A 23,421-nucleotide genomic window follows, 5' to 3' on the forward strand; every position below is an offset into this window, starting at 1 on the left:
CTGTACCTGCAATTCCATATGTGTAAAACGAGGATAATAATATCCATCCCGCCTACATCATAATATAGTTGTCAGGATAAGAAGAGATATTTCAAGTGAATAAACATTCTCAGAAATAATATGCATGAGAAAGGAAGTGTGATATAGATGTAAGATGTTACCATCATTTTCTGCATTTCATTTTCATTATATTTCATTATGATTGTGCATTTCATTAAGCACAAACATACTGTAAAGGAAAGTGAAAACTATCATTCACTTGATCTCACTAAATCGAAACATTAAGTGCATAGTGATGTAAGGAGGAACAGTATTTTCACAGTGGTGAAGGTGAAGTTATTCCAGGCAGAAGTAGATTACCATGAAAAGGCTTGGAGGTAGTAAAGCATGGGCAACAGTAAGTGAATTCTAAGTATTTTGATTTCGCTGCATCAGGAGGCGCATATGATTAGGGAAGGGTAGGATACAACCTCTGCAGAAACACACAGGGGTTAGTGGTTGGTGAAGAATTTTTAAGGAGCCTCGTGGAACCAAGGAAACTGTTTCCTTTCAAGAGAAACTACAGACAGTAAGTGAATTGTCCTAGTAACTCTGCTCACCTCTCGGAACCAGTTGAGAGTAAGAAATATAAGTGAACATATGAATGAACGCTCTTTAACAGACATGGACTCCAGTCTCTCTCCAGGCTCCAGGTCAGTGAGGAATATAGGACAGTCTGAAAGAGAAGGACAAACATTTCTAATCCCCTTTAGTTCAAGTCAACAGAACATGGATGCTGCCCCTAGAGCTAGCTCTCCTTCTACTTACTTTCCCCTTTAACTAGTATTTGAAGGTCAAGCTTTGATTAGTCTCAAAAATACTTCCATATCATGCAGCAGTCAATAAATATAATCTAAAAGTCTCTGTGAAGTTAAAAAATTCCTTCCCCCACACACATGTACCAGTCTGCCCCTTCCCTAAGTTTACCAAAGAAAGGTTACAAAGAAGAAAGGATCTGATAACTTCATCCTATACCTAATAAACCATCAATCTCCTCCAAGTTTCCATTATGTTGTCTGTCCACACAAAGTCTCAGTAACCTGAAGTAGGGAGCCAGGCACAACGGAGAAACCAATCTGGGAAGGAAAAATCCATTTTTAGACCACGGTTTATAGACACATTAGTCCATGTTTATAGGGAGCCCAACCTTATAATTAAGGAGGTTTGCCCAAAATAAATGTCTACTTTTAAGAACATATAACAAGGAATGTAATGGATGCTCACCAAATAAATAATGAACTGAATTGGAGGAAGACAGAGGTAAGTAGACTGAATGCCCATGTGTTAGGAGGAAGTGGAGATAAGACGGAAGGAGGGTGTTAAGAGTGGCAGAGATAGACAAACACGTTCATGGGTGGGAAAAAGGAACAGAAACAAAAGCAGCCTCACAGAATATCTGTTGGCTGTCATGACTCAATGCAAATCCCAAACCCAGGGTCTGGGAGAAAACAAGGAGTCTGCCCCATTCTTAGGAGCCCATCCATATACCACCTGTCTTGGGAGAAATCCTTTTCAATCAAGTTCTCAAGAGACTGCATGAACTGCGGCATTCCCCATGAACATTCAAAATACCAACAGAGGTTTTAGAGAAGAAAAAGTGTACTGACTTTTGGTCTGATTCCTGCGAAGTCAGTCTACCCCCATCTTTCACAAAGTCCCGAGAGAACAACAGTGGCAGGAGGTTGATGGCAATCCCATCACAACTATCATAGTCTTCTAGTCCGTAGAGAGCTTTCACAGGAAATGGATAGTCACTGTGGAGAGAACCCAGAATCTGATACCGCAATTCAAGGGTATGGCAAGTCTATGGGAGAAACCACTAGAACAAACTAATCTCCTCTGTTATGAGGAGAAGTAAGAAAGAGGAGAAAGAACAAGTGGGGAATCTTTTAGCAATCCTGGAGCTGGGGGTGCCGGGGTACTGGGGTTGGGAGGAGGGAAGTTGTGGGAGTGGGCTAGACTTGGCTGAGGTCAAGACATTCTGAGGTTTGCACCAGCAATTGACATAACTGACATAATTTCTTGACCAGTACAACCATGTCAGTGGGTAAACGGTACTTACCCTTCTGGAACAACACAGATGTCCACCACAAAGGCATCCTGGAAATCATTAAAGATGGTCTGCCCAGCCCATTCCTTTAGGAAACAAACAAAAAAGGCTGGGTAGACCAGGGTATATGTGCTATAAAGCCCTAAATAAACTATTAACCTTTCTAAAGCTTCAGTTTCCTCATTTCTGAAAAGAAAATAACAATAATACATACCTCATCATTCTGATGTGGAATAGATATAATACATGAAAAATGCTTAACACAGTGCTTGGCACAGAATAGATGGTGGCTTTCAACGACATCATTAACCACATGTTCATCATCCTCATCCCTTATTTTTATTATATGAAGGAGGCCTCAGAGGAGAGGCCTGGGGCCGAGTGAGTCAGAACAGCCTTCCCAATTAGAATATGGGAGAGCTCACAGGAAGATCTTTTTATTTTTGCAGCACAACAGAGGGAAGGGTTTGAAGAATGTATAGTAAAGCAGCCCTCATGCTTCACTGCTTTAAGAAAAGATACTTGGACATACCAGCACTTGTGGAGCCAGCTTTCTGCCTTGGATCAGGTTGGCAAATTCATCATAATAAAGTGCAGAGGCCTGAGGAGACTGCTCACTGCAGGAATGAACCAACTGTAGCAAGGAGGTTACCTGGAGCAGTCGAAGAGAAAGAACGGTCCAGCCCTTGGGATGCCAGTGCTTCCTAATTAAACACCATTCACCCCATTCAGTAGTAAGTTTTTCCCTTTCCGATTTCACTGGCAAAGCTCTTATCACCACCTCTCACCTGAGGTTTTTCCTAAGCCTCCTGACCAATCCATCTCTTTTGAATCTCATCTCTTTTCCAATCCATCATACACATGAAACTGATTAATTTCTCTAAAGCGAAGCTTGGATTATGCCATTTCTATGCTAAGAAACCCTTACGGACTACCTCTGTGGAAAAATTAAATCAAAATGTCTTGATTCACATTCAGAGCTCTCTGTTTTCTATCTCCAAACTAGCTTTAGCTCCAACTCTCCAATTACACACTTACTTGTCCCTATGCTCCAGTCAATCTGCTACTCTCAAACATGACCCACCTTTTTTGCTCTCTAGGAATTTACAATTTAATTAGGAAGATTAGACAGATACAGAACTAAAATACAACCCAAGCCAGTGGATTCTAAAGGACAAAAGAGTGGTACAAATTACAAAAGCTATGAGTTCAGGAAAACATATTTTGAAAAAAAAAGCCTTCTTTCTGGCAAGGTGACAGTGACCAGAAGCAATTCCTCGGTTACTCATAAACATATCCAACTACACGACAAGAACTTACCTGTGTACACTGTTCACTGCTGAGGTCTCCTCTCCCTGGGGTCAAACTGGAAGATCTACTTCTAAAAACATTATTTTAGACCCATTTTTGTAATATTTTGTTAACAACTGGCAATAAATTTAAGAAATGTGCCTTCCTTGGGATTGGGGTGGAGATAAAAGTGCACGAAAGCACAGACAAGTTTGTTTGTTTTTAAAATATTTATTTATTTAGCTGCACTGGGTCTTTGATGCAGCATGCGGGATCTGGTTCCCTGACCAGGGATGGAACCCAGGCCCCCTACATTGGGAGCATGGAGTCTTAACCACTGGACCACCAAGCCAGTCCCCAAGTATTTATTTAGACCATACAAAATGTGGATTAGAGCAAACAATGGTTATCTTAGATTTTTTTAAGGATACATTAAATTAGTAAAAATCATAGGGGCAAGCACTCGGCATTGTTCTATTTAATGCTCTCAACAGCTCTATGAAGTAAATACTATTAATATCTTTATTTCACAGATGTGAGAATACAAAGGTACAGAGAGGTAAAGTAACTTACCCAAGATCATTCAACTAATAAATAACGGAACCAGTATTTCACCCCAGGCAAGCAGTATGGCTCCAGAGAATGAACTTTTAACCAGTATACTATGCAGCCTCTACGGATTACTAATGATGACTCTAAGGATGTTTCCTGAGGTGCCAGAAATTCATGACAAATCATTTCCAAGAAGCATGAACTAAATTCCAATCTCATTTTGCAATGGTAACAACTTATCAAGCCCCAAGCTTCTTTTAGGTGTTACAATTGTGGCATCAAAGTGCAAAGGGGGAAAAAGCCACAGGAAGACTTTATTTATATCAAACATGGTGTTCCAGACAGGAATAACACAGCAGTGGAGAAAGCTGTATTGTCTAGTGCCCAGGATTGGAGCAGATGCAGAAGAATGCATCCCAGGGAGATCAGGGTTTCCCTTTTTTAGAAACACTTCTAGAACTTAATTTCTTAGCAATCCCTAGTTTTAAACCATCAGAATGTAATGACTGTTATTGCAATTCTGTAAAAATTATATGTAGTATATACAGTCAAGATTAGAAGGAACATAGGGGACTTCCCTGGTGGTCCAGTGATTAAGAATCTGTCTTCCAATGCAGGGGACGGGGTTCGATTCCTGGTTGGGGAACTAGCATCCCAAATGCCGCAGGGCAACTAAGCCCGTGCGCTCTAGAGCCCATGCGCCACAACCAGAGAGCCCACATGCTGCAACTACTGAGCACGCACACTCTGGAGCCTGTGCACAAGTAGAGAGTCCGCACACTCCGTAGCCCACGCTCCACAACTAGAGAGAGGCCCACGCGCCACAACGAAGAGTTCACACACCGCAATGAAAGATCCCACGCGCTGCAACGAAAGATCCCACATGCTGCAACATGGAAAAGTGGCAAAAAACATTTGCTCACTTCTCTTATTATGGTTTTAATGTCTTCTGTTACAATGATGTCTACACAATGTAACAATTTATTTTTTAAGACAGCAACTTGATTAATTGACCATGAGCCACAGAAATCAGAATTTCCATGCATACCTGTCTGCTGCTATGATGCCAGCCATAGTGACAGCACCAATAATACCAGTGAGCTTGTACTTGAACATGGTGCTAGAGAGCTGTTTTCGTATCACCAGGTGCATGTCATCCTACAAGGAAACAATGACAAAGATGAAGATGTTGGAATGGTACAGCAAAAGACCCTATGAATATTAGAGCCAAAAACCCTAGAATAGCAAGGGTTCTATCATTTACTAACTGTGTGGTCTTTGGTGAGTCATTTCATCTTTCTGAGTCTCAATTTTTTTCATCTATAAAATGGGAAAGGTTTTTCAAGGATCAGAGACAAATTACGAAAAATTCCAAGAACAGGGCCCAACATATGGTAGACATTCAATAATAACAGCTATTATTGTTACCGTTGTGATAGTTGCTTGATATAGATAATGTATATTATCATAATGTTGTTGGCTGATCAGGTAGAAGTAATCAAACAGAAAAAAGTACTTAGGAATAAATTTAACCAAGGAGGCAAAAGACTTATACATTAAAAACTGCATAACAGGGCTTCCCTGATGGCACAGTGGTTGAGAGTCCGCCTGCCGATGCAGGGGACACAGGTTCGTGCCCCAGTCCGGGAAGATCCCACATGCCGCGGAGCGGCTGGGCCCGTGAGTCGTGGCCGCTGAGCCTGCGCATCCGTAGCCTGTGCTCCGCAACGGCAGAGGTCACAACAGTGAGAGGCCCACATACCGCAAAAAAAAAAACAACTGCATAACATTGCTGAAAGAAATTAAAGAAGACCTAAATAAATGGAAAGATATCCCATGTTCATGGAATGTTAAGATGATAACATGCTCATTCAATGTAATCCTTATTAAAATACCAACGGCATTTTTTACAGAAATAGAAAAACCCATACTAAAATTCATATGGAATTTCAAGAGACCCCTAATAGCCAAAACTATCTCGAGGGACTTCCCTGGTGGTGCAGTGGTTAAGAATCCACCTGCCAGTGCAGGGGACATGGGTTTGATCCCTGGCCTGGGAAGATCCCACATGCCGTGGAGCAACTAAGCCCATGCACCACAACTACTGAGCCTGCGCTCCAGAGCCTGCAAGCCACAACTACTGAAGCCCACACACCTAGAGCCACAGTAAGAGAAGCCACCGCAATGAAAAGCCCGCACACCACAATAAAGAGTAGCCCCCGCTCGCTGCAACTAGAGAAAGCTCTCACGCAGCAACAAAGACCCAACACAGCCAAAAAATAAATACAAAAACTAGAATTAAAGAAAAAACAAACAATGTTGAAAAAGAAAAAATTTGGAGAGCTCACACTTCCCAATTTCAAAAGTACTACAAAGTTACAGTAATCAAAAGTGTGCTACCGGCATAAGGACACACATTTAGGCCAACAGATAGAATAGATCCTAGAAATAAACCCTCACACATACGGCCAATTGATTGTCCACAAAGGTGCCCAGACCACTCAATGGAAAAAGAGTCTTTTCAACAAAAGGTACTAGAAAAAACTGGATACCCACACACACAAAAATGAAGTTGAGGGACTTCCCTGGTGGACCGGTGGGTAAGACTCTGCGTTCCCAATGCAGGGGGCCCAGGTTCGATCCCTGGTCAGGGAACTGGATCCCGTATGCATGCCGCAACTAGTAGTTCATATGCCGAAACTAAGAGTCCTCATGCTGCAACTGAGAAGTCCTCATGCTGCAACTAAGAAGTCCACATGCCACAACTAAGGATCCCGCACGCTGCGATGAGGATCCCGTGTGCCGCAACTAAGACCCGGCACAACCAAAATAAATAAATAAATAAATAAAATAAAAACTAGCTTGTTTAAAAAAAAATGAAGTTGAACCCTTATACCATATTTAAAAATTAACTCAAAGTGAATCAATGATTTAAATTTAAGAGCTAAAACTAAAACTCTGAGAAGAAATCATAGGGGAGATTTTTCATGACTTCAAATTTGGCAATTTTTTAAAAGTATGACACCAAAAGTACCACTAACAAAAGAAAAAAAATAGATTGGTTGGACTTCATCAAAACTACGTTAAAGAACACTATCAAGATTAAAAGACAATCCACAGAACGGGAGGAAAAAATCTGCAAATCATATATCTGATTAGGGATTAATATCCAGAGTATATAAAGAACTCCTATACGTCAACAACAACAAAAAATAATCCATTTAAAAAGTGAGAAAAAAAAAAAGTGAGCAAAGGACTTGAATAGACTTTTTCCAAAGAAGATATACAAGGACCAATAAGCACACAACAAGATGCTCAACATCATTAGTCATCTGGGAAATGGAAATCAAAACCACAATGAGATACCACTTTTCAAACGGTAGGATAGTTAAACATAAAAAATAGAAAATAAGTGTTGGTGAGGATGTGGAAAAATTGGAACCCTCTACTGTTCATGGGAATGTAAAATGGTGCACCCACTGTGGAAAGCAGTTTAGTGGTTCCTCAAAATGTTAAACACAGAATCATTACATGACTCAGAAATTCCACTTCTAGGTATGCACCCAAGAGAAGTGAAAACAGGGACTCAAAGAGATACCTGTACATCAATGTTCATAGCAGCATTATTCAAAATAGCCAAAAGATGGAAAAAAAGCCAATATCCATCAATGGGTGAATGGATAAACTACTTGCAGTCTATACATACAATGGAACACTATCAGCCATAAAAAGGAATAAAGTCCTGAGATATCCTACAACGTGGAGGAACCGTGAACACATTATGCTAAGTGAAAAAAGCCAGACACAAAAGGATAAATATTGTACGACTCTATTTAAATGAAGTACCTAGATGATGCAAATTCATAGAAGTATATTAGAGGTTACCAGGGTGTAGAGAAAGGGAATGGGGAGTTATTGCTTAATGGGGACAGAGTTTCTGTTCGGGATGATGAAAAAGTTCTGGAGATGGACAATGCTGGTGGTTGCACAACACTGTCAATGTACTTAATGTCACTGAGTTGTACACTTAACATTGGTTAAAATAGTAAAACTTATCTTACGTATATTTTACCACAATTAAAAAATAAAATAGGGCTTCCCTGGTGGCACAGTGGTTAAGAAACCACCTGCCAAGGCAGGGGACACAGGTTTGAGCCCTGGTCCAGGAAGATCCCACATGCCGTGGAGCAACTAAGCCCGTGCACCACAACTACTAAGCCCATGTGCCACAACTACTGAAGCCCATGCGCCTAGAGCCCGTGCTCCACAACAAGAGAAGCCACTGCCCTGAGAAGCCCGTGCACTGCAACGAAGAGTAGCCCCCGCTTGCCACAACTAGAGAAAGCCTGCACGCAGCAACGAAGACCCAACGCAGCCATAAATAAATAAATTAATTAAAATAAAATAAAATAATGATGTAGTTCTATTATTACTGACATGAAGAAATCGTCAAACTGTACTGCTAAATGAAACAAGCAAGACACAGAACAAGAGGGTAAGGTGTGGAATATAGGTATACAAGTAAATACAAATTTGTTAATTCTCAGAACATCTCAGAAAGCCATAAGCTAATAACAGCGATTGCCTTTAGAGAACCAGATGCCTAGAGGACTGAGAGCGAGGAGACATCTTTCACTACTTTTCTATACCTTCTGAATTTTGTACCATGCGTGTATATTACCCAGCCAATTAATTTTAGTTAAAAAAAAAAGTATTGGTTGTTCAAAGTCACAGGCCAGTATGGATTACTGCCACAAGGTGGCACTAAAGATATAAAAGAGCTATGAGTTATGATTCCAACCTAATCTTTAGTTCTTTTGCCTGGCTTTTTCAATGAATGATGCCCCCAAATGAGAGCAGGCCCAGATGGAGTTCACATTAGATGGAGATGTTCCTTAGGGAACAAGGGAATTCCCTGTGTCCCCGTGGCACTCAGTACAGTACCTGAGTGGCTTTTCTTACTCAGTTTCATAATTAGCTGATTACAGACTCATTTTCACCCTAACAGACTAAGCTCCTTGAGGGCAGGAGGTCTAATATATACCTATCATCTCAGTGCTTGGCACACAGTAGACACCTAATGTTTGTAGTAAGAAAAGAATAAACAAATGCTAGGACTACAGCTATGTACTCTATTCCTACCACTACACAGGCTGCAGTAATTTTGTTCAGCAAATTTCAATTGAAGAGGTTTAAAAGATTCTTTCTCAACACACTGCCTCTTACCTGAATGTGACTGCTGGCTTCATGCTGTTTGCTAAATGCCAGTGTGCTGAGAATATAGAAGAGTTTTCGTATTTGCTGGGGTGACATATTATCCAGATAGTCTAGTATGCCCTGGGACAAAAAAATGCCAATGATGAGATTAGCAAGTAACATTTTTTTTCCTTTAAATAAAAAAATTAAAATCCTCATAACAGGCACACACAGATAGCCAAGCATCTGTTCCACAAAAGCTCCAGTTCTCTAAAACTATGCTCAGAGCCCAAAGGGTTGATGTTCTGCTTAGTCATGCTAACATACCTCCTCCTAGTTCCCCTTTTCTTTTTTCTTTTTTTTTTTTGCAGTACACAGACCTCTCACTGTTGTGGCCTCTCCCATTGTGGAGCACAGGCTCCGGACGCGCAGGCTCAGCGGCCATGGCTCACGGACCCAGCCGCTCAGAGGCATGTGGGATCTTCCCGGACCGGGGCACGAACCCGTGTCCCCTGCATCGGCAGGTGGACTCTCAACCACTGCACCACCAGGGAAGCCCCTCCCCCTATTCTTTTTCTCCACACTTCTCTTTTTCTTAGTGAAAACAATATTCTGCCAAAAGTTATGTCTCTGACCTTATTTCTCAGCTTCTACTCCATGAATTACTTATTCATCCTCTACAGATACGGAAAGAGTCACAGGGGAACTACTTACTTTTTGACTTTGGGCAAAGCCTCAGTTTTCTCATCTGTAAAATGGGGATAACAGGGCCTACATAGTTATCTTTCAAAGCCCAGACTTGATTATGTCAAACCCTCATTATAAACCTGTAACAAGGGACTTCCCTGGTGGGGCAGTGGTTAAGAATTCGCCTGCCAATGCAGGGGACACGGGTTCGATCCCTGGTCCGGGAAGATCCCACATGCCACAGAGCAACTAAGCCTGTGCGCCACAGCTACTGAGCCTGCGCTCTAGAGCCCACGAGCCACAACTACTGAAGTCCGCACGCCTAGAGCCCGTGCTCCGCAACAAGAGAAGCCACCACAATGAGAAGCCCACACACAGCAATGAAGAGTAGAGAAAGCCCACGTGCAGCAACGAAGACCCAACGCACTAAAAATAAATAAATGAATTAAAAAAAAAACACAAAAACTTGTAACAAGCTCCCTCTTGTCCATAAAATACAGTTGCAACTCTTTAGCATAGTATTTAAGATCCTTCATAATCTGGCCCTGTCCTATGTCCTCATCTCCCACCAGCGCTCACCTTATCCTATCCGCCAACCATGCTAATCTACCTGTCATCCCTCAGGCACACCATGGACGTGGGTGGTGCCAATTTGCTTCTGTTCAAACTGTTCTCTGCCTAGATGTACTACCCTTACTTTTTCTTGTCAAATCTCTATCCTTCAAGAATCACTCCAATGTTATTTCTTCTTTAAAGACTTCTCCAGTTAATTATTCCTGCTCTGGTATATCTACAGCACGTTATTAGAGAATTCATCATGTATTTATAGTGACTTACTTATGTGTCTTACTTTCTATCATCAAAGGCAAAGACTAACTTTTATATCCACAGCACCCAGAATAGAGCCTGGCACATGGTTAGGTAAAAACAAGTATTCACTGAATGAATTAATACAAAGATAGATGAGTTATTTTTTCTATTATTTGCCCCATCACCCTCACCTCCTTTATCACCTGCTTCTACCAATTACAGTGCTCAATATCTAGAGTACAAAGTAAATTGCTGTTAACTAACATAGATATCAGGTACCTCTCAGATATATGCAAGAAAAAAAAATGATTCAGTATGTCAATGGTAGGACTAAATACCTTCACAAAGACAGCATTCAGCCTCATAGCAGATGGGTTTAGAACTACCAAATCTAGGAGGACATCCAATGCAGTATCAACTTCAGCTTCGTTCCCACTGCAGATATGGGTCACCAGGGCACCAATCACTTCCTATACAGAGAAGAGTCAACAGGACAGTGTGAAGCTAAAATATGGTATGGTCATCTAAAGAGGTTCATGCCAGAGGCCATTCCAATCTCAACTTGGTTAAAATCCCAACCCACCCCATCCCATCATCTAATTCTATTAACTAGTTTTCATTAATGTTAGATTCAGGAGGTTTAGGATTATGTCACTCTAACAACACTACCATCCAGTCTTCACTTATTTCCCATAATTTACCAGTGAGCACTGTCTAAACCCTCCTGATTTTGCTCCCTGGCGTAGTCTTTTTCTTTTTCTCATATGGGTTAAATATTACCCATTAAGTTGTGGTTGTACTTAATCTATTGAAATTTACTGAAAAGGTAGCACTCAAGGAGCTAAAGGTTTTTACAAAGAGACTTGTATGTTTCAAGTAAACATGGGTAATGATGTTGTCTCTACGACATTAAGATGATTCCCCCCAAAAGTTTTAGATGTCATTCTCCCTTTCCTTTATACTGCTGCTCCACACTGAGTCACATGGTTTTCTCGAGTGCAGTAGCTATCTCATGCCAGCTGAGTCTATAGTTCTGTTTTAAATTTAAAAAATTTTGTCTTCATTTTTAAAAGTTCCATTCAAATGTGCTTTAATGTTGTTAATAAAGGTACAGCATACATAAACAATACAAAATAAGACACTTTGTTTTCATAATCACTTTCCATAAGTACAGCCCTCCCTGACTGGATATGTGCTACTAAATTTGGTGTCCCGTGTTCATGGGAACAGGGTTAGGCCCTCAGGCATTTCTCCTTCATTTCTTTTCCACCACACTTTTTTCTAGAGAACAACTCCAGGATCAATTGGCAGTTGATTATTTAGAGCTAAGTTTAAAACTGCCATTACTGTACTCTGAAAATTGCACGATAACCCCAGCCCTTTAAGCCAATGTTTGTTTGAAGTTGACTGGAGCTGGACCTTATTTTAGACTCAGAGAATTTTAAAGCTCAAAACACAGAGTTAGATCCTCAAGTCCAATCTCATTTTGAGACTAGAACTAGAATTAAGTTTTCCCAACTCCCAGTTCAGAGTTCTTTCTCCTTCAATGTCTTCCAAACAAGAAGAAATAAAAACATAAGATCACATGCAAGTCACCTGGAATTGCATTTCTTTCCTTTTCCCTGTTCCCTCATTCCCAAAATAAACATTTCAACATACCTGCTGGCAGTAAGTGTCAAAAAAGTTAAATGCATATTTGTAGAGGAAACTGCCAAACAAAATTATGCTCTGGTCTAGGGAGTGCAACAAACTCTGCGCCAGTGACAAAATGGATGGACAAATATCCTTAAGAACCTTGAGGAGGGAAGAGTAGAGAGAAATGAAGCTGTGGGAGAAACTTAGTTATCACAGCATCTAGAGTTGCTATTGCTAACCCTATTAAGATGTCAGAGTTCTTCCCAATTCTCATTTTAACTTAAGGAACTTTAATCTTTGTTTTACTCAGAATAATCCTTCACCATGCTGAGTTTCTCTCAGGATCAGTGAGATTCAACGTATGGGTAAGAATTGACCTGTAAGCTCAAGGAAGTTAAACCACAAGCCTAATAGCTGGTAATCTGCTCCTATCTGCCCAGTTTGGAACTAGAATCCATATCTTCTAAATCCCAATTTCCTCACTTAATCATACTGCCTCCCTGGGGATATAGCAGGTCTCCTCTGCCTTGGTTATGATTTGAAATCAGTCTATAAGGTTCAATGCTAATTAAACTGATTTCTTTTAAAGAACATCAAGAGGAGAACTGATCATGTCCTACCAAGAAGGTAGTATAGGTGGACATTAATGGAACCAGAATAAATAATGAGTTGTTATGTCCAGTTTCTTTACTGATATCATCACAATTAAAACAAAATCTTAAATTAAGCACTGAAATGGGTATAATGCTTTACTGAGGAAAATGCAATAAAAATTATATATGGTTTCTGCCCTATGCAAAATTATAGCCCAAAACATGTATCATAGCAGAAATAAGCACAGAAAGAACTGTAAGATAAAATAATACAAACTTTAAATCCATTCCTAAATATAAAGTCTATTTATGTATGTATGTATGTATGTACGTATCTATGGCTGCATTGGGTCTTTGTTGCTGCGCACAGGCTTTCTCTAGTTGCAGCGAGCGGAGGCTACTCTTTGTTGTGGTGTACAGGCTTCTCATTGTGGTGGCTTCTCTTGCTGTGGAGCTCGGGCTTTAGGCGCGAGGGCTTCAGTAGCTGTGGCTTGCTGGTTCTAGAGCACAAGCTCCATAGTTGTGGCGCACGGGCTTAGTTGCTCCGTGGCATGTGGGATCTTCCTGGACCAGGGCTCGAACCTGTGTCCCCTGCATTGGCAAGTGGATCCTTAACCACTGTGCCACCAGGGAAGCCCATAAATATAAAGTCTTAAGACGCAGCTACATATTCTCATTAGTTCCTAAGTCAGGTCCTAAACCTCTGGTTCACCCAGTTTTCTAAGAAGCTATATACACTATTAATATCCTGAATATTCACCTGGAAAACACCATTCCTAGATTATAAAATTCCAATTCAAATGGTTTATATTTCAACAGGAATGATCATCTCAGGGTCATGGTGTTGAATGGCTAAACAGTGATGGTTCAATAGATACAAAATTACATCTCTATTAGCATTCCTCTGATCCTGTTATACTCAGGGGTTTTTAGAAACTACTTAAAAAAGGATACAGAAGGCAAGTTTATCAAAGTTGCAGATCATAGACAGCTAGACAATTAAAATGATTAACATAAAATTAAGATTCAAAAGTCTCAATGGGCTTGAACAATGGGCTGAAACTAAGATGACGTTTTATAAGGCAGCTGTAAAGTTTTCTATTCTAGGTTAAAAATAAAGTTATATAAATATGTCATTAGAAGACCTGAATTGCAATATTTCCTATAAAAAAAGAATTCGGGGTTTGAGTCTAGTAAGTTCAACATAAACCAATTTTGTGACTTTTTTGCTAAAAAGATGAAAACCGATCTTAGTTTGATTTGATTAACATTATAATGTCTCAATCAAGGTAAGTAATAATCCTACTATGTTTTGAAATATACTGAGCTCCCTGCCAAACATCTACACACAGCAAAGCTGGTGGTGTCATCATTCCCACACTGGGTAGGAAAGGTTAAAATGACCTCTCTAAAACTTTAAGACTGATGCTGTCTTATTCTGACACTTACCAAGTAATGAATATAGAATGTACTCTGTAGTAGCTGTTCTTGAAAGCAGCCTGATCGAATCTTATTTCTTAGCACCCTCTCAATGCACTTCTTTGTCTGAGTGTTGGTGCTATAGATGATGAAAAGCATTGCCAGGTCAAGAACCTGTTGTCAATAAATATGCAACAACATGAAAACAGTTTAATAAATCAGTACATTTACTACAACAAAACAGCAGCTCTCAACTTTTTCCCATTAAAACAAAGAATACTCATTTGCTCAACATACTCTCATGGGAGTACCTATGTTTTCATAAAACCCAGAAATATTTTTCAGAGCAATAAAGTGCCACAACTATTAACCACTGGTACCTTTTAAAAAATATTGGAATACAAGCAAAAGTAGTATTATTACAGAAATAACTTTGAATAGCTTCACATTTATTATGGAAAAAAAGATTAAGTCACTTGCCAACTTCACTATAAATTTTCATTATTATTAGGAAAATTACTTTGTGAAAAGTTGGAGAGTCTGTAAATGTCTGTCAATATGAAAAAGGTTATAAAAATTATGATGGTCATTTTCAGCACATTATATGGCCATTAAAAATGAGATAGGGGACTTCCCTGGTGGTGCAGTGGTTAAGAATCAGCCTGCCAATGCAGGGGACACGGGTTTGAGCCCTGGTCTGGGAAGATCCCACATGCTTCAGAGCAACTAAGCCCGTGCACCACAACTACTGAAGCCCTCACGCCTAGAACCTATGCTCCGCAACAAGAGAAGCCACCGCAATGAGAAGCCCATGCACCACAACAAAGACCCATCGCAGGCAAAAATAAATAAATAAATAAATAAATTTATTTATTTATTTAAAAAAAAGAGAGAGAGAGAGAGAGATAGGCTAGAGACTTCCCTGGTGGTCCAGCGGTTAAGACTCCATGCTTCCAATGCAGGGGGCGCGGGTTTGACCCCTGGTAAGGAAACAGATCTTACATGCCATGTGGTGTGCCCCCCAAAAATATTTTTTTTAATTAAACAATAAAAAAATATTTTAAAAAATGAGATAGGATATATTTTTTGACAGACATTCACGACATATTGTGAAGCAAAAGAAAGCAACCTGCAATAATCATAGTAATTCTATTTTTGTAAAAACAATATACAAGTACAAATATGTATAAAAGTGAGTGTGCCTGCACTTGCACACACATACAACTTGTATATGAATAGGAAAAAATCTGGAAGAATGATTATCCATGAAGAGTGGCACAGAGAGTGGAGGTAAACTTTATTTTACACATATTTAGATTACTTGTGGGGTTTTTTTCCTCCGCAATTAGCTTGTATTACCTATGTTTAAAAAAAAAAAGAGGGACTTCCCTGGCTGTCCAGTGGTTAAGAATCTGCCGTCCAACGCAGGGGATGCAGGTTCGATCTGTGGTCGGGGAGCTAAGATCCCATATGCCACAGGGCAACTAAGCCCGCGTGCCGCCAAGTACTGAGCCCAATGCGCTCTAGAGCCCATGCGCCACAACTACTGAGCCTGCACACCACAACCAGAGAGCCCAAGGGCTGCAACTACTGAGCCTGTGTGCTAAAACTAGAGACAAGACCGCACAACGCAACAAAAGATCCCACATGCCGCAACTAAGACCTGACATAGCCAAATAAATAAATAAAGAGTTACAGCTGCCAAGTAACAGAAAAATATTTTTTAAAAAAGAGAGATGGGCTTCCCTGGTGGCGCAGTGGTTGAGAGTCCGCCTGCCGTGCCCCGGTCCGGGAAGATCCCACATGCCTGTGAGCCATGGCCGCTGAGCCTGCGCGTCCGGAGCCTGTGCTCCGCGACAGGAGAGGCCACAACAGTGAGAGGCCCGCGTACCGCAAAAAAAAAAAAGAGAGAGAGAGAGAGAGACAGAGAGAGAGACAGAGAGACAGAGAAGTTAAAAAGTCAAGCAAGACAAAAAAGAAAAACACAAATTACTTGGAACTCACACAACTCAAAAGGAAAAAAACCAAACAATCCAATTAAAAGATGGACAGGGAATCTGAATAGAAATTTTTCCAAAGAAGACATACAGATAGCCAACCTCCATGTAACGATGCTCAACATAACTAATCATCAGGGAAACGTAAATCAAAACCACAATGAGATATCACTTCGCACCTGTTAGAACAGCTATCATCAAAAGGACAAAAAATAACATATGTTGGCAAGGATGTAGAGAAGAGGGAACCCTTGTGCACTGTTGGTGGAAATGTAAATTGATGCAACCACTATGGAAAACGGTATGGTGGTTCCTCAAAAAAATAAAAATAGAACTACTATAGATCCAGCAATTCCACTTCTGGCTACGTATCTGAAGAAAACAAAAAACACTAATTCACAAAGATATCTGCACCCCATGTTCATTAGAACATTATTTACAATAGCCAAGACATGGAAACAACCCAAGTGTCCATTGATGGAATGGATAAAGAAAATGTGATATAAACACACACACTCTCTCTAGAATATTATTCAACCATAAAAAAGAACGAATCTTGCTATTGGCAACAACATGTATGAACACTGAAGGCATTATGCTAAGTGAAATAAGTCAGACAGAGAAAGACAAATAGTGTATGATTTCAATTATATGTGGAATCTAAAAACTAAAACAAAAATGAACTCACAAATACAGAGAACAGATTGGTGGTTGCCAGAGGTAGGGGTAGGGAGTTGGTAGGGAGTTGGTAAAGGGGGCCAAAAGGTACAAATTTCAGTTATAAAATAAATAAGTCATGGGGGTGTAATGTACAGCATGGTGAATATAGTTAATAATACTGTATTGCACATTTGAAAGTTACTAAGCGAGTAGACCTTAAAAGTTCTCATCACAAGTAAAGAAAATGGTAGCTATGTATGGTGATGGACATTAACAACGTATTGTGGTGATCATTTTGCAATATATACAAGTAACAGATCATTACATTGTACACCTGAAACTAATATAAAATGTCAATTATATCTCAATTAATGAGAAAAGATATTTTAATAAATGTTAGATGTTCTAATTAATAAAAGCAAAAACAATAAATTACTTGAGACATCCCTTCACTGAAGGCCCAACTCAGACACCAAAATTCTGACAGATTATAGCAGAACACAATACAGTTATTAAAAATGACAATAAAAGGACTGCCCTGGCAGTCCAGTGGTTAAGACTCCATGCTCCCAATCCGGGGGCATGGGTTCAATCCCCGGTTGGGGAAGATCCTGCATGTGGCATGGTGTGGCCGAAAAAAAAAAAAAGACAATAAATATAATGCAGAAGCATGCAAAATGTTTATGACACAATGTGAAGAGAAAAAAAATCAGAATACAAAATTATATTTATACAATGATCAGAAATCTGTAAAAACAGCTATGCAGGAGGTCAAGGGTTATGCAATAATAAAACCGTTGTCTTAGATATTCTGATTCCCTACCCACCCTCAACCTGGCAACCACAAAAAATTATTGAGTTTTTCATTGTTTTATTCAGTATCACAGCAGCTTTTAAAATAGTCATCTAACAACTGGATAATCCAACTAACAAAACTCTACAAAACAAGAGATTCCAACTAAAGAAAATCCTTAAAGGGAACCAATCAGTACACAAGAAATTCAATCATCTGTCTTCTTGACTGAAGAAAGTATCTCCAGATTTAAGACAGATTCAGTACCACTGCCCTGAGAGTAGATGGAATATTTGATTCAGTTCTGTCAGGTAAAGGAAAGTGAAACATGAAATGCCACTATCTTGACAATTCCATGTGGTGGGAGGAAGGGCAATCAGACAGACAGAGGGGCCTGAATACCTAACTCATGACCCAGGCGACTCTAGTCCTCACCTCCTCATGGGAGGGGGACTCAGCTTCTTTGACTGCAACTCATTATGCCTGCTTGGAATGTTACTATTTCCCTTTATGGATATTTTATTTCATTTTATTGCCAGAATAAAGACCATCTGGCAAGTCACCCCTTCAGATCATCTTCCTCAGGCAGCTAATGTTTATTAGAGCAGCTACAAAAGTCACAGAAGGGATGACTGGAAGGAGCCAGAGGAAACAGCAGGAAGGAAAGCCAGCCAATATCACTAATTTTACATCTGTAAGACTTAAAATTCATAGTACATGAACAGTACCTTGTGTTCCGACACTGAGGTGGTGTTTTCAATTGCCTGCAAAAACAAGGGTTACAAAAATATTACAACACATAAGAACATTTTTCGCCTTATTCAGCATGCTCTGTTCTCTGATCTGAGAACCAATCTGCCCATCTGGCAACCATCACCTATTATTTCTACTCGACTGACTTTTAAGACTTTTATTTCAACCTACCTTTACTTACATATCTGTCACTGATTGCCACCCATTTCTTCCTCAATGTTTAAAGATCTCACTCACCTTAATCCAGGCTTCTGAAATGATTTTCTCATATCTAACAGCTGACTTTATTACATCAAAGAGAAGAATAACACAGTCTTGACCGCTGTTTTCTTGATTTCCTGAAGAACTACAAGTAGCAGAGGGAAAAAAAAATCATTCTTCCACTTACCACAGAGGAACCTGTAAGATCTGGGTTCCTGCTTACTAGCCACGTGCCTTAAAACAAGTCACAACTTCATGTATACACTGGCTAGTAAAACTGTACTGCAGTCTATCTGGAATTGATCTGCAGAGCAAAGGGAGTACGTACACACACACACACACACACACACACACACACACACACACACATACAGATACTTATACATAGAATTATGATTTGAAAAACTGTATAGTAGTACACAATTGTAATACTACTACCACTATTTGTAGTTGTTAAGTATTAAGATCTTCTGTCCGGGATTCAGAATAAACATCAGAAAACTTTCCTTGCCTATGTGAGAAAAACAGTGATAACTTTCCATGAGTTTATACCTTTTTTGTCCTTTATTTTTCACCTTGCTTTGAGAAGCCTGCAACAACGATGGCAAAATACAATGCTGCAGATCCAATTTCTCCCGAAGCTCAGAAATTACCTACGGCAAATAAATATTAGCTATGTGTTCTGCTCATTCACAGCAGATAGGCACAATCTATTCTTTCAATAGAAAAACCATAACATTTTCCTGAAAGACTGAGGAAGAAGAATTATTAAATTAAATGTATTGTCAGGACTTCCCTGGTGATCCAGTGGTTGAGAATCCACCTTCCATTGCAGGGGACACAGGTTTGATCTCTGGTCAGGGAAGTAAGATCCCATATGTCACAGGGCAGCTAAGCCTGTGCGCCGCAACTACTGAGCCCACACACCCTGGAGCCTGTGCATCACAACCACAGAGAAGCCCACGTGCCCCAAGAGAAGAGCCCACGTGCCACAACGAAAGATCCTATGTGCTGCAACTAAGACCTGACACAGACAAAAATATATAAAGTGCTTTACTTATTTAATTAAATGTATTGTTAAACAAGGCATTTTGAAAAAGGCAGCTGATGAAAATAGCTAATGTGAGTATAGTATGCCATGCTCTTTACTTTTTTTATTATTTTTTAAAATATTTATGGGCTTCCCTGGTGGCGCAGTGGTTGAGAGTCCGCTGGCTGATGCAGGGGACATGGGTTCGTGCCCCGGTCTGGGAGGATTCCACATGCCGCAGAGCGGCTGGGCCCATGAGCCATGGCCGCTGAGCCTGTGCGTCCAGAGCCTGTGCTCCGCAACGGGAGAAGCCACAACAGTGAGAGGCCCGCGTACCGCAAAAAAATAAAAATATTTATTATTTTTGGTTGCATCAGGTCTTAGTTGTGGTATGCAGGATCTTTTGTTGCAGCATGTGGGATCTTTCGTTGTGGCGTGCGGGCTTCTCTCTAGCTGTGGTGCTCGGGCTCCAGAGTGCATGGGCTCTGTAGTTGTGGCACTCAGGCTCTGTAGTTGTGGCACATGGGCTTTCTAGTTGTGGTGCGTGGGCTCAGCAGTTGTGGCACATGGGCTTAGCTGCCCCGTGGCACATGGGATCTTAGTTCCCCAACAGGGATTGAACCCGTGTCCCCTGCATTGGAAGGCGTATTCATAACCACTGGACCACCAGGGAAGTCCCTGTCATGCTCTTTAAAATTTCAGAATTCCTTCAGGCATTACACTGAAATAGCAAATATAACCTGTAGTAGCTTATATAGAACAAGTCTGGCTAGTAGCTCCATTCTCTCCCCTGCTGGATTAATCAGCATTATCAATTAGTTTCGGGACAGAGGCGAGCAATTTGAACCGATTAATTTAAATAATTTATCTTGATGTATCTTCCTCAAGGTTAGTCTTTTTTTGACTTCTGAGTTTCACAAGGGCACCACTGCTATCCCCTGTACTCTCTAGGATCTAGCTGCCTACAGTGCTGGGCAACAGTAGGGTACCTCAAGTGCATCCGTGGCTGTTATGGAATGAAGAATGAACTTGATGATCATAGGTAAATCGTCCAACATGACAGATGACAGCTTACCCATCACTAACTGGCGGACCTAAACATAAAAAGCACAAAAACCTTACATATTTTCATGTTAATGCCTCAATCTAGTACTGACTCGTTAGGTAAAATCAGAAAAATTATTTCTCTCACTCAGTTTTCTCACTTGTAATTTTGGAAGAAAAACGTCTCATTTTATTTTTTTTTCCAAATTACAAGCTTTCAATTTTTAACGCTACAGCTTCTTCAAAAACAGACAGGTGATAAACATGAAAGTCTTCTTCTCTTAATTTTGGAGTCTGAATTTTCCACTGGCTAGAGGAAGGCATAAAAAGTTGTTATTCTTATGGGAGCAGTTTGTAACTATACAGGCAATACAGAAGATTTCCACTAAAACATACTGATTAAAAATGAGCAGTTAATCTATCATAGTATGGCATAGGAAATTCACTGAAAAGAAAAAAGAGAGCAAACGTCATTCAGCATTGTTTCAAAATGAAATTTTCATTATATACGATTGGTCCAAGGCAATGACTAATTGACACTGGTTCTGGGAAGCAAGCAAGCTGGCACTCTTTCTGGAGAGTAGAGTCCTCCCTACCTTAGTCAGGAGCTTCGGCTCAAGTTGGAGGCTAGAGAGGACATCCAGGATTGGGACAGTGAGCAAAGTATTCTCTGTTAGAAGGTCACTGTGAATAGGAGAAAGAGAGAAGTTGTGCAAATTTTAACAGAGCTGGGCAAATAATGACGGGAAAATCACTCAAGGTATAGGAAGAGAGGATATACTTAGTTCCAATTAAATTCTATTTATAGTATGTTTCATTAACATTCTCTTGGTTTAAAAAAAATGCTCATTTTGAAAAATTCAAACAATAAACAAAGCAGAAACAAGAAGCCCTACCTTATCATCCCCACTACTCAGAGGAAACCACTACTGAGTTTAGTATATATCCTTCCTGAGAAAAGGAAAAAGAAAACCTACAACAATTACAATGAAGTGTGATAAACATGATAGACGTAAGTAGTAGGGTTCTACAGTAGCACACAGTGCTATACACAGAAGGAGCATCCTGCCCAAAAGCACAAAAGCAAGAAATCACTGGACATTTTTGGAGACAGCTTTACAGACAACTATAGAAAAGGAGGTATAACAAATTGGAAGTTTTTAACTACTTCTAGGATAAATACATGGTTGCATTAAAACAGAAATAAAATTATGTAGTGATATTGTTCTCCTCTTCTTCATTATTGCCCTATCAATTAGTATTTTTCACGTAAACGTTAGTAAGCAATGGATGTCTGCAATAGATCTGACACAGCAATGTGCGTTAGAATGAATCATTTAGGGACCAAAGAAGTTGATGTTTAATAATCTCCACAAACTATGTGGATGTGCAGTCAAGATGGAGGACACCCTTGGATAGAGAAAATGTTAACAAAACAAAGGAATAATGTTTATGTCTCTGCAGACCAAATTTATACACCTAATCCTAAGCCAGACTTCATATTCATGACAGATACACAGGTCTACTCAAATATATACTCATTATTAGAAAAGAAAGAAAGTATATGGATCTACTCAAATATACACTCATTGGGGCTTCCCTGGTGGCACAGTGGTTAAGAATCCGCCTGCCATTGCAGGGGACACGGGTTCGAGCCCTGGTCTGGGAAGATCCCACATGCCGTGGAGCAACTAAGCCCGTACGCCACAACTACTGAGCCTGCGCTCTAGAGCCCGCAAGCCACAACTACTGAGCCCGCGTGCCACTACTACTAAAGCCCGCACACCTAGAGTCTGTACTCTGCAGGAAGAGAAGCCACCACAATGAGAAGCCCACGCACTGCAATGAAGACGCAACACAGCCAAAAATGAATAAATAAATAAAATTTAAAAAACAGGGACTTCCCTGGTGGCGCAGTTGTTAAGAATCCACCTGCCAATGCAGAGGACACGGGTTTGATCACTGGTCCAGGAAGATCGCACGTCGTGGAGCCACTAAGCCCACATGCTGCAACTACTGAGCCCACGTGCCACAACTACTGAGCCTGTGTGCTGCAACTACTGAAGCCTGCGTGCCTAGAGCCTGTGCTCAGCAACAAGTGAAGCCACCGCAATGAGAAGCCCGTGCACCGCAACGAAGAGTAGCCCCCACTCGCCGCAACTAGAGAAAGCCCATGCGCAGCAACAAAAACACAACGCAGCCAAAAAAAACCACTCATTATTAGAAAAGCAAGTCAAATTCCACACCCTAGAAAGATGGGTATCATCCTCTTTTATAAAAAAAAGAAACACATTATTACTACTCTTTTTATACTGCAGTGATAAGGCTCCCAAAGTGAAGTCTTGCTTAAGATGCCAACGAGGTGCTTACCCACCTGAGTTCTTTCCCCACATCAGCATGCTGGGAATCCCCTAGGATCTCAGGTAGGCTGGTGACAAAGTCATGCTGCAGGTACACTGGAGCAATACTGATTAGCTGCATGATCTTGGTGGTGAGATCCTGCAGTGGAGGAGACTATTAGAATTGTAACATTACCCAGAATAGAGAAAGACCTCCTACTCATGAAATGTAGAGCTGGAATTATTTTGTGTACAATACGACAACTACACACACACTCAAGCTCAAAGCCTAAAATCAGAGAGGCAAGTGACCCAGAGATTTTCACACATGAG

General features: G+C 40.4%; 1 protein-coding gene across 12 annotated transcripts in view; it reads right to left on the reverse strand.

Annotated features, from left to right (window-relative positions):
- Positions 1-23,421, reverse strand: part of FANCD2 (FA complementation group D2) — a 56,517-nt gene that overhangs the window by 22,047 nt on the left and 11,049 nt on the right. For 6 of the 12 annotated variants that reach the window (XM_033437347.2, XM_033437348.2, XM_033437346.2 and 3 more), the window contains 17 exons: positions 23,124-23,263; positions 21,346-21,433; positions 20,695-20,799; positions 19,228-19,328; positions 18,712-18,820; positions 18,450-18,485; positions 14,302-14,445; positions 12,284-12,418; positions 10,963-11,094; positions 9,158-9,268; positions 4,980-5,089; positions 3,410-3,470; positions 2,622-2,741; positions 2,102-2,175; positions 1,647-1,793; positions 1,015-1,115; positions 600-715 (listed from right to left, as the gene is read on the reverse strand). In XM_033437347.2, the coding sequence (XP_033293238.1) occupies positions 600-715; positions 1,015-1,115; positions 1,647-1,793; positions 2,102-2,175; positions 2,622-2,741; positions 3,410-3,470; positions 4,980-5,089; positions 9,158-9,268; positions 10,963-11,094; positions 12,284-12,418; positions 14,302-14,445; positions 18,450-18,485; positions 18,712-18,820; positions 19,228-19,328; positions 20,695-20,799; positions 21,346-21,433; positions 23,124-23,263 (1,830 nt within the window). The remainder of the gene's footprint in view (positions 1-599; positions 716-1,014; positions 1,116-1,646; positions 1,794-2,101; positions 2,176-2,621; positions 2,742-3,409; positions 3,471-4,979; positions 5,090-9,157; positions 9,269-10,962; positions 11,095-12,283; positions 12,419-14,301; positions 14,446-18,449; positions 18,486-18,711; positions 18,821-19,227; positions 19,329-20,694; positions 20,800-21,345; positions 21,434-23,123; positions 23,264-23,421) is intronic. The other 6 variants (XM_033437345.2, XM_033437352.2, XM_033437351.2 and 3 more) reach the window with 6 other exon arrangements.

Source organism: Orcinus orca, chromosome 10, assembly GCF_937001465.1.
Source record: "Orcinus orca chromosome 10, mOrcOrc1.1, whole genome shotgun sequence".
Taxonomy (NCBI): domain Eukaryota; kingdom Metazoa; phylum Chordata; class Mammalia; order Artiodactyla; family Delphinidae; genus Orcinus; species Orcinus orca.